Raw genomic sequence first — 16,678 nt, 5'->3', positions numbered from 1 at the left:
TGTGGATATATATAAACAATTTTATTATAGTCAATTGTTACATTCAACAATATCGTGATTTTGAAAAAAAAAAAACTTTTTGGATCTTCTCTTCTAGTTAGTGCGTTGCTTTATTTGTGGGATTTAAAAAAAAAATATTATTTAGAATATTCTTTGAGTCTTGAACTAAAATCTATAACTGAGGTTCAAATTATATCACTGTCTGATAATTTGTCAAAGATTACTGCTCTTTTTAATATTTCCCTACATATTAAGGAATATGCTTCGTTGAAACTGTTTTAATTTGCATTTACAAGGTTCTTACATGAGCAGGAGCTTGAGCTTTGATCTTGTAGTTAATGAGAGCATTCTTCATGGAGGCAACTTTCCTGTTCAATGAGGTCAAAAAGTAGACTCTCTTGATCTTGTCTTTAGGGTTGGGACCATATTTTACATCGGCACTCATGTAGCTGAGCTTCTTCTTATGTCCAACCTCAATCTTCATGTTAGAGTTATATTCTGGGTTCTTCTTGATGCCAATATTACTGAAATATAACATGACAAAATTTTCAATAAATTTTATAGGTATTTTAATCTTGTAGAATTCTTACTTTCTAACTAATGATTACTTAAACTGTCATTCCATTTAAATTGTATGCTTATAAAACGAAAAAGGGTGTTGATGAACTTGGAAACATAGGATTTGTCTATGGATTAATCAGAATATCTTGTTTTAGACAATCAAACTATGCTGACTACCTACCTCTGTACAATGTATGACTTGTAAGCTTTGGTACTTCTGTCATTGAGTTTTCCAGAGAAGGTAACAGTGTTCTTGGCCACCTTTGGGACAGTGTAGTCAACCTTAGAGGTGACAGACAGGAGTCCGCTGGGTTTCTTATTGACGTTGCAGACAATGCTTCCACTGACATGAGAAGATTTCAGGTTTATAATACCCTTGTAGTTGGTGGACTTCTTTCTTGCAGTCTTCACTAGATTAACTGAAGTATACACAAAGCGGGTGATTGTTGTAATGTGTGGTATTTACACTGTTACTGGGTAATCAATACATATGTTATATCCTTCATATCAATAGCTAGATATTTGACAAAATAGTCAATAAAAAAAACCCAAAAAAAATTCAGATTTTTCAGTTCCCAACAATACTATGTTTAAAACTAAATTAAAGGAAATGAAAATATTGTATTAAAACTTTAAAATACATACCAATAGTAAGTACGTATCGATTATGTTTTAAAATTTTAAGGTAAAGAGGAGAATGCCATACGAATTCGGGCTTGAGTCTAATTTCATCAACATTCATGTTGATCCTTTTTAGTCGATTCTCTTCATACCTCATATTCCATCATTGTAAGAACTTGTAGACAATTATCTATTTGTTTTAGATAAACCACTAAACCATAAATCTAAGTAGAATATTGATTTATGGACTTCTAACAGATTGAATTAGTTATTCAACAGTACTAAATCTAAATATCTTCTTGTTTCAATAAAATTTAATGTTTTACAGTTATTTGTAACTTATAGCAGCAATACAATAATTATTCCTCAAATCTTGGAAGAATAGAACAAAGTACAATTGTTATCTAACATTGTCAGTTTTATATTAATTTAGATAAAACATATTAAGGTATCCGGTTACCTTTCAGAGCAGCGGGCTTTTTCAGCACACGGTACATGTAGAGGTTGGATGCAAGCTTCAAGGATTTGTCTTCCCTGTAGTCAACATTGTTGGTGAGAGACATCAGTTTCCTTTCAGGGCTTCTGACTTCCAACAGATTCTGGATGACGGCGATCATAGACTTCTTGCCCATGACGCTCATCTTGTTGGAGGCTTTGAAGCTGTGTTCATTCTTGCCGTCCAGGCTGATGCTGGCTTCTACACTCTTTTCCTTCTTGTTGTTTGTTAAAGCAGCTAAAACAAAAACAGAAGCATGACAATAATAATCATTTTGATAATGATACCGGTAACAGTAACACTGATAAATTATGGATATCAAGAGCTTAAAAAGATTGTGTCAACGGCAACGACAACTTTGATGATGATAGTGACAATGGTGATGATGATTTCATTATTCTCAGGTTACATATTCATATTCACCACCCCAATTTATATTATCATGAATAGTGTTGTTATCACTCGCATCCTCACCAGTATAATCATCATCATCATCATCATCATCATCATCATCATCATCATCATCATCATCATCGTCGTCGTCGTCGTCGTCGTAGTCATCATCATCACCATCATCATCATCGTCATCATCAAATTGCACTTACTATCAATATAATAATCATCATCGTCATCATCATCATCATCATCATCATCGTCTTCCTCTTCTTCCTCTTCTTCTTCCTCTTCTTCACATCATCACTATCATCATTCGTTCAAACCAGAGAAAAATCGTCGTAACTCACATTTGAGAGTGTAGGGCAATTTGTTGAGTCCAGACAGGGACATTTCCATGTTGACGGATTTCAAAGGATGCTCGACAGCGACGAATCCAGTAACCTGGATGTTGTCAGCGCCAGGACGTCTCAACTCAATCATGGGGTTGACCTGGATTTTGCCCTTGGACTGAGAAACCTTGACCTCTCCAGTCATGGCGTAGGTATCTTTGTCGTCAATGACAACACTTCCTTTCACACTCTTCAAGTCTTTCAGGTTGATCAGGTTACCTGGAAGATTAATATAATTATTAAATAAGGATTTAATGCGAATATAAAATCAATGATGAAGTGATAATGAGTAGCGCTTTTAACATATTCTTTAAAAGATAGTGTTGGGAGCCAATTTTTAAAAAAATTGCCAACAAACACAGAATTACTGACAAATCTGAAAATTGTAAAACTTTTTTTTTTACATATTGATAATCGGTAACTTGTGAACCTTTTCTAAGTTTTATCACCCGTTGACTCAAACGATTATTTAGATTAACTCCTAAGGCTTTATGATCGTCCATCTGACGATGAAGAAGGAGGAGGAGGGGGAGGAGGAGGGGAAAAAGAAGAAGAAGAAGAAGAAGAAGAAGAAGAAGAAGAAGAAGAAGAAGAAGAAGAAGAAGAAGAAGAAGAAGAAGAAGAAGAAGAAGAAGAAGGAGGAGGAGGAGGAGGAAGAGACGGAGCAGGACTAGAAGAAGGGGGAATAGAATGAGAAGAAAAAATATTTAGTGTAGGGTATTTATTTTCTTGCAGAAAAAGAGGAGTTGGGGTGTTGAAATCAATACAATTTTAATGGACTTCACAAATGGTTCCTAAAGTTTACCAAAGACGACTTAAAACTAATCTATCACTGCTTTTCTATCGATGTGACATACAATATCGCATTCTGAATATAATTGAAATAATTTTATTACCATTCACAGACAGTTTCTTCCATGGGGAAGCCATGTTCATTTCAATGTCTTGTTTCTTGTAGTTGAGGCTCATGTCTACAGAGATGGCACGGTTGACCTGGGATCCTGGGGTGTTGAATGAGATCTGAGCCATACTGGCCTTCCTGTTCTGTAAACCCAAAAAAAAATAATAAGATTAAGATCTTGTTGAATCACTGACAGTGGCTATGTCCTTATCCTTACGATGATTTAAACAAAAAATGACAACATTGAATATCAGGATAAGATAATAATGACGAGATGTGCCTAACAAGAGGCTGCAAAGAAGCACATCACAAAATTTATTCTCATCATAGCCATTTACAAAAAGGGTTTTTTTAATTGATAATTTCATAATACTTTTTCATATTTCGTACACTGAGCTATCAGATTATAATTTGTGACCCATCGTCTTAATATGGTATTATTTAGGAGAGAAATTGAAAATTATACTGAAAATTAACTATTCGGTCTTAATTAAAATTTTTTATTTGAATTGATATTATGTCCCTTTGAGAAGAATGAATGTCGGCTCTCAAAATACATTGGTATCAAATTTGTAATTCAAACTGTGTTTTCCACTCTAAATTCTACTTCTAGAATCATGTACAGCCTTTATGGTTACTTCTTGTTTCAATCGTTGGAACCTACCTCAACTCTCTTGGCAAAGATCTTGTAACCAGAGTGGGAATCTTTCTTGAAGACGGTAACACTGACGGATGTTGGGCCAGTGAAGGGGAAGTATGGACTATCAGCCTTCATGGAGGCGTTGGGGAAGCTGAGTTCACCACAGACCTCCATACCGGTGATATGGGCCATCTGTTTGCTGGAGCAGAGTTTGTATTCCTTCCTGTTCTCCTTGACCATCTTCTGTTCTTGTTCCATATCATTGTGGAGGAGAACGAATTTGGATCTGAAAAGATTTTGAAAATATTAGTTGACATTCTCCTGATGGACAGAGGCATTGTTATTTATGGGTGGTTGTGTGTGTATTTGTATGTATTTGTATGTTTCTTACTTTATATAAGAAGAAAAATACGGTATAGTTCTTTAAAAGGAGACTTTGTATGGAGGAAAGTCTTGATTTCAAGATGTACTATAACAATGAATACTGATTATTAATAAGGTCAACATGTATAAAAAGGGCACTTGTAGCAGTTTTCGGGTTATATTCGAATATCTATTGCCAAGTCATTATATTTTATCCGACAATACAATGGGACCAATACTTCAGAATCCTAAGTGCCTATCCGAAAGAAAGATTGAGAGAAATAATTCAATAATTACGCAAATGACACCCCCCCCCCCCCCCCCCGGCCTCATAAAAAATCATTTTCAATTAAAATTTCCAAACCTGGCATCGAAGATTTCCATCTTGTCCTCGGGGGTATCAAGCTCAACATTGAGTTGCTGTCCTCGGTTCATCTGGATACGTCCCTTCATGGCAGTGCTGGTGTGCAGGGTGTTGCGCATGCGCATACCGGTCTTTGTGACAAATGAGTCCACAAACATGGAACCAGTGACTTCAACGGCGGCGCTGTTGCAAAACAAAAACAAAAAAGAAAAACATTTTAAAATATACGAATCCGCTTGTTCCAAGTATATAGAACACAGCGATTCACTCTTGTCAACACATTGGCTACACATACTCAGAGTTTCAATGTAGAGCGACTTAAAATGCCTTCCATCCGATTCAATGGTAAAAACAACAAAACAATTAACAGTTTTTTAAAGGCTTCCAACACTTTTACTTGTATCATTTATATTTTACGTAATCTTTTTGATTTTACAAGTGTTTGGAGAATTGAAGAATTACATAATCTAACACGAATTACCTTGGTCTGATTTCTCCATCGACATCCATGGATCTGGGAGAAGCTCCAACCTTACGCAAGTCCATCTTACCACTCATGTTAAGGTCTACAGTGGCCGTTCCGTTCACGTTAACGTGGATGGGCAGACCAGCAGATGAGGGAATTACCATGCTGAAATGAAATTGTTCTACTGCTATAATCCATCTTATTTGTATAACATTAGGTGTAAATGAAAAGAATATTGTATAAACTATTACTCCCCCATATCCCCCCCCCTCTCTCTCTCTCTCTCTCTCTCTCTCTCTCTCTCTCTCTCTCTATTTCGTTCTCCCTTCTAACCCTTCCATTCATTCTGGTGCACTTTTTCCCCGAACACGCTTTTTCTCCCTGGTTCTCATTAACTCCTCTTTATCATTCACGGTATTTCTCTTTTTATAGGCAGTTTCCATAATTTTGCTTATAATAATCTGTTACAACATCTTTTTTATATTTTAGATTTCAGCCACGCATCTGATAATTGAAATCGGATGCATCAAACACATTTTAATGCAAGACCAAGATGATTGCATCAAATGTTTAAATTACATGTTTTTCGCTTTGTAGAACTGTTTTATGATACTTAGTCAACTTTATGGTTCAACTATTATATGATGAAGTTAATTTTGTGTGCGTAGAACATACCAGATATCCATGAATTGAACACTCTGGGTGAGTGCAACATGTTGCTGGTTGGCCATTTTGATGAGAATGTCCAAGTATGTGGGAGTCTTTCCAAACAGGGATTTTGTGGTCTGGGAGTGCATGAAAAGCATCTCATTGCCAAACAAACGGCCGTAGAAGGATCCTTTCACGTTGTCAGCCTCAATCTAGAAACACAATAAATTATCACACATAAACATCTTTCGCAAACTTTTCATATCTTTTCATAATTTATGGCAACCATTTTTCAAGCTTTCTCCATTTATTTTGTGTTATTCTTTGACTTTGAGACATATATCCTCAGATTTGTATCAAACATGTCCATATTTAATCATTTAAAATCATATTTTTAAAAACTATGCAAAAATAATGAATGGCTATTTGAAGATTATTTAACACAACAGTGTAGCCATAATTTGTGACCAAAAAATCGCATGTCTTTACGCCAAATTTAGCACCCAACCATACCTTGGATTTGTCGTTGACGTATGGTCCAAAGATGTTTTTGATGAGGTATTCAAGGCCCTCAAGACGACCTCCAAAATCCAAAAGATTGATGGATTGACCAAACAATTGAACAGTCAAGTTTCCGGACACAGCTCTAGGAAGTTGGACTTTGTTGGACCAGATCATGTTACCCTCGGCAGCAACACCAGTGTTGATCTTGTTGAGGAGAGCAGACACTTCAAAGTTTCTGGAGACCTTGAGTGGGCTCAGGTCGAATTCCTTTTCCAATGCCAAGCTGTAGGTAGATATTAAAGACAAAAATGTATAGAGGCACATTCTTCCTTCAATTTGATGAGGACAGTATAACAATGAAGAGATAACATTTAAGATTTTATTATTTAATTTTTGAAAATTACTTATGTTTGAAGACAAATGTTAATTTTTTGGTGTGTTTATTCAACCATGTGGCATCTGAAGCTATTAATCAACACATTTTTGGATATAAGGTACGAGGCTTAATGTGTTTGTTTTTTTAAACATAAATATAAAACTTTCTATCTTCCAATGAACCTACTTGTCAATAGATTCAGCAATGCCCTGTTTGTGAGGGTCAGATGTCTCTCTCAAGTTGGTCAAATGACTGTAGACAAAAGCTCCAACTTGTTCATCTTCTTCAGCATTGAGGATGGCAGCAATTTTGCCCAGGTTTTCTTGGGTGGGACAACGCATCAGAGCCAAGTAGGCGTTGATTCTCAATTCAGAGTCGAGATCTTTGTCGGTGAAAGTTTCCCACAGACTCTTGTCCTGTTGAATGGAACAATTAAATAACGTTTTAGTATTGAGAGTTCTGGAGCTTAAGAACATGTTTCTTTTAGTTTTGTTCCAATGACGAGTATTATAGTTGATAGGGTCACTGCCATTAAGAATCTCTTTACTATTTCTCAGCTTGTGAACACATTTTTTTGCTTCCGTATTAATTATTTATTTACTTTTTCTATTCATTTTTATCTATCTCAAAAGTATTAATTACTTGTCTTCTTCATTTAATTGATTTTGTGCTCCATGACTTTAAAAGACCCAGAAACGAAAGCAAATCAAGGCACTGATTTATTATGGTGCATAATTGAGGAGAAAGACTATCGTCTTGGAATCCTGAATGAGAATTTCACCTGAAGCTAGACGTACAAAAGACTATCCATCCCAATTATTCAATAATTATTTAAAACGTCAGTCTCTTCAGCATAAAACCAAATTAAATGCAAACTTACATCAGCAGCACAAGGCATCCTTCTGAAGGCTTCAGCAGCAGCCACACGAATCTCAAGAGGGTTGGATTTGGATGTCATACATTTGTTGAGGACTGGAATGGCCCTGATGGCGTGACCAGCGTTTCCGATGGCTTTCAATGTCAACAAAGTCTGGAAACATCGAAATTGACCATTTTTGAATAAAACAAGGTGCATTATTAAAGAAATATAAATAAAATGATGAGAAAAAAAGTCTTTGAAATCATGGTATTAAGCCTCAAGATATAACTATTAGAATATATATTCTGAAGGAAAAAAATACCCTGAGATGGATGATAACGTACTTAAATTGCTAACTTGATAAAAAACCATGTCGGCAAATTTGCTCTCCTGAGTTCCGTGTCTTACTATTATTTCTGATAGACTACCTTCTGTTTATCTTCATTTTGAGATAAGACGAATCCATGAAATAAGCTTTTGTCTTCAAAACGTCTGCTCTTTGTCCTTTGTCTAATTAAAAATTTTGTATGAGGTACCGTTTGAATAATATTTGCTGTTATTTGACCTCACAACTTTTATCCTACGTATTTTGTTGTGGTTTAAGCTACTATATTTTTTTCAGAACTTACAAGTTCGAATTTCTTGCCAGAAGCGTCACAGTTGTAGTCAATGTTCCTTTCCAAAGAGGACATCAAACTGAGCACGGAGTAATCCTGGTTGCAGGTGCCCATCTTCTTGCAGAAGTTGTTCACCATGGATGATACTGGGAGCATGGCGTCTTCGCGAACCTCTTGGTTGTCAAGGAGAGCCTAAAATGTAGATTGAGTTTCTTTGTATTAAAACTTAAAAAATACAAAGACAAAAATGTGGAGATTTGATATATTAAAGATTAAGATAATAATACCTTGACCAATCTGACTCTCCCTTATTATCACGAGGAGCTGTTGAATAATAATAATAATGATAATAATAATAATAATAATAATAATAATAATAATAATAATAATAATAATAATAATAATAATAATAATAATAATAATAATAATAATAATAATAATAATAATATAATGATAATAATACTTTATTGCATCCCAAAAAGGAAATTTTGAAACATCTTTATCTATTTTTTATCATTTTATCAATTTTTCGTTCAATATCCTTTTTTTTCATTCATGCCGCATTTCAAAATGTGTTTACTATGAACAGAGTCAACGGATAGTGCGGCTGTTGACAAATATACATCTGCCCTAATTTCTATTTACATCCTATTCTTCATGCATCTAATCCTTTTGCCTTCCTTTTTTAATATATTCGATTTTTAAAAAAATATATAATAAAAACAGGAGGGGAGAAATATTACGAGAATATACTGACCTTAACATCCAAGAGCATGTCAGAGGTTGGGTTTTGGATGAAAGCAAGGGAGGTAAGCCAAGCAGTAGCTTCCATTCCAGTGACGTCCTTGGTGTTGATGAGTTCAGTCATCAAACTTACAGAGGCCTTGGTGTTGAGCATGGGAAGAGCATCGTGGAAGAATTTGCTGGAAAGACACATAGACAACAATGTACGACATGAAATTTTACTTCAATATTACATTTTTGTTTGGTGGTAATTTTAGTATCCTGACCAATAAGGATGACTGTGGTTACCTTTTATAATATTTTGACGAATTAAGATTTGTTCATTTTCGATATTTACTATAATTTTCTAAAATCTATACCAACTTATCTATAACCTCTGGGTTAATCATGAACTATTGGTATTACCTACAGTATAAAGCTTTAAAGTTACATATGTTGTAACATCGTTTCCAAGACTAGGGTGAATCGATTACCATAATTAAAGGTTAATATGTGTAAATTAAATTCACATTCAACTTACTATGCCTTTCCATTGGTTGGGCACATTGTCTTGGTCTTCAACAAACGGTGGAGCTCAGTGAGGTCTACCTTGTCCAATCCTTTCATGGCAGCAACGAGATCGGTGAAGAGTCGAGGAGTCTCTGGTCTGACGCCGAAACGGGTATTATCACAGACTTCGGTCAGTTTCTTCTCAACTGCCATGCGAGACTGCTCTTGGTTGAGGTGATCAGCAGAGTGGTCAAAAAGAAGGGAGGACCTGCTCTTGACATTAACTGTTTGAATAGAAAAAAGAAATTCATAATACATTATGGTTATTTGCAGCAGAAATTCTGTAATTCCATAGTTCATTAATTCTTCTGAGTAAAAAAATACGATAGATCCTTTAATGTATAATAACTTCATTACATCTCCTTACAATGTGCAATGTGTCTTGTGAAAGGCGTTAATAAAATGAAATCCACCGAGTTACCATACCATGAATATTGGTTTCATGAAAAAGAAAATAATGAAGATGTTTTGTTTTGGGTTGTTTATGCGAAGCTTTTTTTAAAATAGCAACCAGCTCTTAAAGATCACACGTATATATATATATATATATATATATATATATATATATATATATATATATATATATATATATATATATTATATATATATATATATGTGTGTGTGTGTGTGTGTGTGTGTGTGTTTCTATTTCCTCTACACTAGCGTTATGTTTCCTTGCTGGGAATACTCACCAGTTCTGCGGTTAATGCCACTTCTGTAGGTCTGGTATTTCAGAGTCTGTGTGATGGTGGTTCTAGCTCCACTCTCTCCGTTGGCGAAAGGTCTGTAGACGTGGCTTTCCTTGCAGATGGAACTCTTGAGAACTCCTCCGTTCTCAATGGCTTGATCACACTCGTGGGTGGTCTTCATGATGGGCAGGTTCTGCAAGTCCTGTAATCAGACACAAACATTTGTCATTTGTCACTTCACACCTATTGTCACTCTTAACTCAAGTATAAATGGGTACCTATTTATAGGCAGTGATGGATGCTTTGAGAACTCTAGTGCAGGATAGAGCATGTAACAGATTGCTTGAACTATATGAATAGAAAATTCGGTTCCATTTGGCCTCCCATCGGAAAAGATGAAGAATTGTGAAGCGCATTGAGCATGGTGAGTGCTATATAAATCCTATACTCATTTGATATTTATCAATGTTGTCAAAATGAATTACATCCTTTGTTCGTTAGAGTGGTGTTGAAAATTATTTCTTTAAAAACAGAGGTCGACAAAGAGTTTTTACAAAGTTGATGAATAATTGGTTAAATAAACGTATAGTTTGAAAGGTAGAATGTTTGAATCCTGATACTTTGAAGTTTTTATGATTTTACAAGAAATATCTAATAGCTCTCGCTATGGAATAGCTTTTCAGATATGTTAGTAAACTGGAAAGGCCTTCCAAGGAAAAAACATGATCACAAAATCAATAAGCAATGAAGCGAGGTACTGATAAAGTTTAGAATGTTTCATAACTACAAAATGCTAATTGTTTTTTTCAACTCACTTATATATTTCTTTTTGTTTTTAAATGATATAAATATCTTATTTTTGTATGTACAGAAGTCAATGCAAAATTTGACACTTACAGAGGGCACCTTGTATGAGGTGGTCTGGAGCATGGTCATGTAGTCCAAACGGTCAGTGCAGGTCAAGACGTCCTTCACCTTCTTTACCTCAGTGGTGTAGTAGCCGTTGCTGCGGACCTTGTATTCGGCCTTGCACGTTCCAATAACATCGGTCTGAAGGGTGGTGGAGAAAATATTCACTTTTAATCGGACAGTTTTATTTGAACCAATATCAGTAATTTGCTATTGGACTCTTGACTAAGATGTAACTTCATTCCTAGTTGTAAGACCGCTATTACATGATTTGGACCCTATAGCATGGAACATAATTTGATTGGTTTGGTCTGCCGGGGGGGGGGGGCGATAAATGACGCATTTTGAAACCTATTGAGCATGGTGACATTATGGAAATTGACAATGTAAATGTTTATGTTTATATATCATCAAAAAGGAACCATTCTTGTCACCCTTAATCATGTTACTACCATTAATATCATCATCATCATCATCATCATCATCATCATCATCATCATCATCATCATCATCATCATCATCATCGTCATTATCATCATTATTATTATTCTGTACATTTTTATAGTTATCAAATGTAACACCAGTATAGATGTCATGACATAGTAGGACGGAATATAGTAACGATTGCGATATCTAGATAAAATAATAACCAAATAAATAGAATATGCCAAAATATATAAAATGTACCTCAGTGACGTTCTGGCTTTGGGTCAGGTCATCCATGCTGTTCTGGAAGGCAGACAAGATACCATTCTTGAAGTTCAAGCTGCGGACAGACTCGTCTTTGTCAGAGCAGATGTGGTCAACAACGCCGTTTTGGAAAGAGAATCTCAATGGAGATGTCTCCACTTCAGTACGGAACTCGTTTTCCCTGTTCATAGAGATGGGTATAGAAGGCTTATTATAGGCATGTTATATATATATATCTATATATATATATATATATATATATATGTGTGTGTGTGTGTGTGTGTGTGTGGAGGGGGGTGTGTATACTTTTAATTGGTGGAAAAATATAAAATTCGCAGCAATTATCGAGCTATTCGCTGTTTTAGTATTGTAGTTTTTCTTTAATAGACTATGTTCATTACTTCAGCACTGCGCTCCTCGTTAAATAAAAATATGGCCAACATCTAAGCCACTGCTGACACATATTGCCATGGCACAACACATTTAATTTAAGTTGGACGTCAAAGTGAGATTTCGTTAACTTTCATTAAAAATTGTTTTCTTTTTCACCGCAAAGACGACTTTCAAACTTGAAACTTTCAGATGGAATGTATTATAAAACTGTATCATCAACAGCTTATTGGGAACAATACATAAAACTTTCTTAAAGTAACAACAATTTAAATCCCAATTTTCTGATCAATTTTACTTTAAACCTCTATTTTTGCACATGGTTCACACCAACCAATGTGTATTTATTGCAGATCTGATAACCCAAATATTTATGGTCTTATTGTTGTAGTAGAAATACTCTCAACCCAACGCAAAATACAACAATGTTAAAAAGGACCCAAAATTACGTCTGGTTTTCAGACCTGCAAATATGATCCGTCGATTTCCACATAATACCATTTTCAGACGATTGGTCAAAATTTTCTGAATGATTGGATTGGATGGAACAAGGGAGAAGTCCCCGATCGATCTCAGTCAGATTCGCTTATGATATGATAGTATTCTAACAAGCCCTACCTGTCAGCTGTCTTCATAGCTCCTTGGCCGTCAGTGTGAAACAACTTGGTGTTTCTCAGCTGGAGGGCAAATTCGCATTTGCTGAGGACTTCAATGTTGACGCTTGTCTGGAGGGTCGTCTTGGCAGAGTCTTCGAAGGCACCAGCGAGGCTGGAGTCTGTGTCCACTCTGGAAAATAAGGTAATTGTGAATAAATTGCAAAAATCAAAAGTAAACTCATTCTTAGGATACATGTCAATGGATTGCTCATGTTCAATAAGCTTTTCAATTCCAAGTTCATTATTCAAACAGACAATGGAGAACTAACCAGCGATTTCACAATGTTTAATTTGTATAGAAGCTTCCAGTTTCTAAACAAGCACTCTTGCAATGTTTGCCATTGCATATGAATGGATTTTTGATCATATCTGGGGAAAGAAAGGTTTTGTATATAAAATACCACTTCAAAGGACAGACCAGTGAGGCCATAACTTTTCGATCATTGTCATTTATCCAGTCATTAATCACAGTCAAGCTGCTTTGAGTCTTTTTGACAAGGTTATCTGAATCAATCGATGTATTAAATAAAACTTTTCTGGCGGATTGAGTGGGTATAAAGAGGCATGTCAAATAATTAGACATTGTTGAATGATTACTTACTTGTAGTCATATACATAGGTCGTTCCGGGGTTATATTTGAAATTGTTGGATTCAGTACATTCTGTAGCGCATTTATTGTTATCTGAATCATATGTCGATAATGGCCCTGGTGGAAAAAAGACAGATTAAAATACGTGTAGGAATAGTTTTTAGTAATTCTTCTTTGTCATTTTGAATTATCAGCATCACCAAAATCATCATCATCATCATCATCATCATCATCATCATCATCATCATCATCATCATCATCATCATCATCATCATCATCACCATCATCATCATCTTCATCATCATCGCGTCATCGTCGTCGCCGTCATCATCATCATCATCATCATCATCATCATCATTATTGCCATCGTCATCGCCATCACCATCATCAATATTTTATCGCGACCAATGTCACTATTTCACCGAAATGTCTTCACATCATATAAAATCCATACCTCAAAGAAAAACCATTGCAGTACAAATCACTTCGTGAGGTCGTATATAATTTTATCACATCATGTTAAATACATTTATACCAGAAATTATTTCAAATAAATGTCTTTTTAGAGGGAATTTTTAAGCGTGTGATAAATCCATTTATACGGTTCAATATCTTATTTCAATTATTGTTTTCTACTAAACATTCAATGAAAACTCTAGTTCAGTAAAAACCACGGATATTTTGAAAATGTTTATTATGAAAATTTTGATTATGAAAATTTTGAGTGAGATCAAATTTAAATATTTTTTTACTGAAAATGGAAATAAAATATCCGATTAAAAATCATACATAAATAATCGCATATAAGAAAGACAAATTTTAGCGTAGACTACAGAGTCAGAAAAAAATAATCGGGGAAATAGAAATGTGAAACGTATATATAAGAATAGACGTTTTCGTGTGCTAAAATTTCTTTGCTTTGATTTAGCTTTAATTGTTTTTGATTACTTCGACGTTGTAGCTTGCAACAATGGGCATTTAAATAGTATTGTTTTATGTTGGTTACAATAATATCATATTGAGAAATTAGAAAGCAGGCACTGGTGTAAGATAGCTATCTGAAAAAGTGTGCATGAAACAGTGTCAGACCAAGCAAGAAAGAAAAATGCGATGCTATGTCTGGCACTATTTCATTCACATACTTTTATTGAGCTTTTATAAATCGCATTATCCACTAAACGTGCTCAAGGCGCTTTACAAGGGGTCCCTGGCCAACAGCAACACTTAACATGTAGGACGGTACATGACGCCTGTTAGGCGATATTACAAATTTTTTCGGACAGAGGCAACGCTGTTAACGGCCAGGCACTCATTTTACTTTTTACACCTGAGTATGGTGAGAGAATGTGAGTAACGAGCCTTTTCCAAGGACTCAACTATGCGCCGAGCGAAGCTCGAACCCAGGACCTTCCGATCCGAAAGCGAGTGTCATACCACAAAGACCACATAGCCGCACAGTTTGTTTGGGGTTTTTTTTTTTCGTTGGTTACACTACGGTATCAGGTCTAGATTTAGCGCGTTAAACATTTCCATTATCTATTTTAAGCAGTTATCCAGATCTATAATACACTCTCAGACAATGTGTGGTTCAGTAAGGTATGTTAATGAAGTAGAAAACTCCTTAAATTATAAGATTTCTGTTAGATGAATAAACAAAACCACATACTTTTTAAAAACACAATTCTGGATTCTTCAAATCCATCCTATGAAAATTCCTCTAATAATTAACCCGCTGTATTAAATTAAGTCTCACATAATGTTAAATCACACAATCAGATATCTTTTTATAAAATAAAATTGTGATAAAAAAGTATTAGATTAACATAATATTAATAATTCAATAGCTATTTTGCCACAGAAAATATCTCCCACAAAAGCAATGCTATACATATCTAAATTTGAAGTGTCAACAAAGAATGAATTATGCTTACTTTCAATCATTTAAAGTCTTCAATTTTGATTGTCTCCCTTTAACAAACAAAAAAATGAAACTTTTTTGGAAATAATAAGTTGGTTAAAAACAAATATGAAGAGTCTTACCTGCGATCGCCGCAGCGACGAGGGATAGGAGCACCAATAATCTGGCGTCCATTGTGTGTCGTGTCTCAAAAAGTTTGCAATTGAAGTCTTGGTGATCTGGTCCGGGTTTATATACACTTGGGCTGATTGAAACTGATCAAAGACCAATAGGTCGTACTGATAACACAATTATTGTGACAAGTTGGTGCAATCGTCTTGGTTGAGGCAATCAATCACACTTTGACCTCTACATCGTTAGAATTTGATTATTAGTTTGATAATTAAATACGTCATTTGATAACTATGCTAATCTAGATGTATATGTAAGCTTCGTTTCTTCGCTTTAACCCTCTTGATATTCATATCCATGACTTAGTTCTTAATAAATGACATAAATAGCTTTAGGTATTTTACCCCGGTTATCTAAGATTTACCATTAGATATTATTATGATTACATTCATTCCCATCCCTAAACACAAACCAATTAACTAAAGAAATAAGCGCTCATACTTTCGTTGCTATCAAAGCATTCCAATCTAAAAGCCATCCTACTAATCCCAGCACCTCAATTAATTATATAGACTATCGTCTTTTAAATGGAATAAATAATGGCACAATATATATATATATATATATATATATATATATATATATATATATATAATATATATATATATATATGTATGATTTTTGATTTCCTAATTTCTAATTATTAAGGATTACGCCGACTGAGGACGTGTAAAGAGACACAGAAACGAATCGTCTTGGCCACATAAAATGTGAGTGACAATTTGTATTCTATATACATATATATATATATAGATATATAAATAGAATATATATAATATATATATATATATATATATATATATATATATATATATATATATATATATATATATATATATATATATATCACATTAAGTTGTTTCAGAATGCTCAATGCTCTTCAACATTCTTCATTTAAAAAATACCAAGCAGAGCTAAATTCCTTTTCATTCAGTCCAAGTCTCATTAAGAGCCTTTTTATACAACACCCTCACAACATTTGTCACTGCCTGAGCCAAAGGTTCATTCACATCTGAGTTGAGTAGGTTAACATATGTAATGTGGCTTATTCAACTCCGAAACCAAAGCGTTTGTGACCAGTCACCAAAACTGTCAATTAAAAGACCCTGTATTATTCGACAACTGTCAAAACGTGAGACAAACAATATTATATTGATCTATTTACAACTGG

The 16,678-nt window shown here is 34.6% G+C and overlaps 1 protein-coding gene across 1 annotated transcript in view; it reads right to left on the bottom strand.

Moving 5' to 3' along the window:
• LOC144967243 (uncharacterized) overlaps nucleotides 1–15,684 on the bottom strand; it is a 32,001-nt gene extending 16,317 nt beyond the window's left edge. Inside the window, exons 1-21 of the mRNA XM_078904219.1 lie at nucleotides 15,459–15,684; nucleotides 13,430–13,535; nucleotides 12,791–12,958; nucleotides 11,780–11,963; nucleotides 11,081–11,233; nucleotides 10,187–10,385; nucleotides 9,466–9,718; nucleotides 8,959–9,124; nucleotides 8,214–8,393; nucleotides 7,606–7,755; nucleotides 6,912–7,141; nucleotides 6,359–6,632; nucleotides 5,873–6,057; nucleotides 5,213–5,362; nucleotides 4,732–4,914; nucleotides 4,029–4,290; nucleotides 3,360–3,507; nucleotides 2,422–2,682; nucleotides 1,643–1,915; nucleotides 743–980; nucleotides 305–524 (exon numbers count right to left, since the gene is read on the bottom strand). Coding sequence (XP_078760345.1) covers nucleotides 305–524; nucleotides 743–980; nucleotides 1,643–1,915; nucleotides 2,422–2,682; nucleotides 3,360–3,507; nucleotides 4,029–4,290; nucleotides 4,732–4,914; nucleotides 5,213–5,362; nucleotides 5,873–6,057; nucleotides 6,359–6,632; nucleotides 6,912–7,141; nucleotides 7,606–7,755; nucleotides 8,214–8,393; nucleotides 8,959–9,124; nucleotides 9,466–9,718; nucleotides 10,187–10,385; nucleotides 11,081–11,233; nucleotides 11,780–11,963; nucleotides 12,791–12,958; nucleotides 13,430–13,535; nucleotides 15,459–15,510 — 4,035 coding nt within the window. The 5' untranslated portion in view covers nucleotides 15,511–15,684. The remainder of the gene's footprint in view (nucleotides 1–304; nucleotides 525–742; nucleotides 981–1,642; nucleotides 1,916–2,421; nucleotides 2,683–3,359; nucleotides 3,508–4,028; nucleotides 4,291–4,731; nucleotides 4,915–5,212; nucleotides 5,363–5,872; nucleotides 6,058–6,358; nucleotides 6,633–6,911; nucleotides 7,142–7,605; nucleotides 7,756–8,213; nucleotides 8,394–8,958; nucleotides 9,125–9,465; nucleotides 9,719–10,186; nucleotides 10,386–11,080; nucleotides 11,234–11,779; nucleotides 11,964–12,790; nucleotides 12,959–13,429; nucleotides 13,536–15,458) is intronic.
• Nucleotides 15,685–16,678: the final 994 nt, after the last annotated feature.

Source organism: Berghia stephanieae, chromosome 1 (genome assembly GCF_034508935.2).
Source record: "Berghia stephanieae isolate SIO BIC M18660-M18661 chromosome 1, UCSD_Bste_1.3, whole genome shotgun sequence".
NCBI lineage: Eukaryota > Metazoa > Mollusca > Gastropoda > Nudibranchia > Aeolidiidae > Berghia > Berghia stephanieae.
Note: the sequence above shows the minus strand (reverse complement) of the source record. Positions and strands in the feature narration are given on the sequence as shown.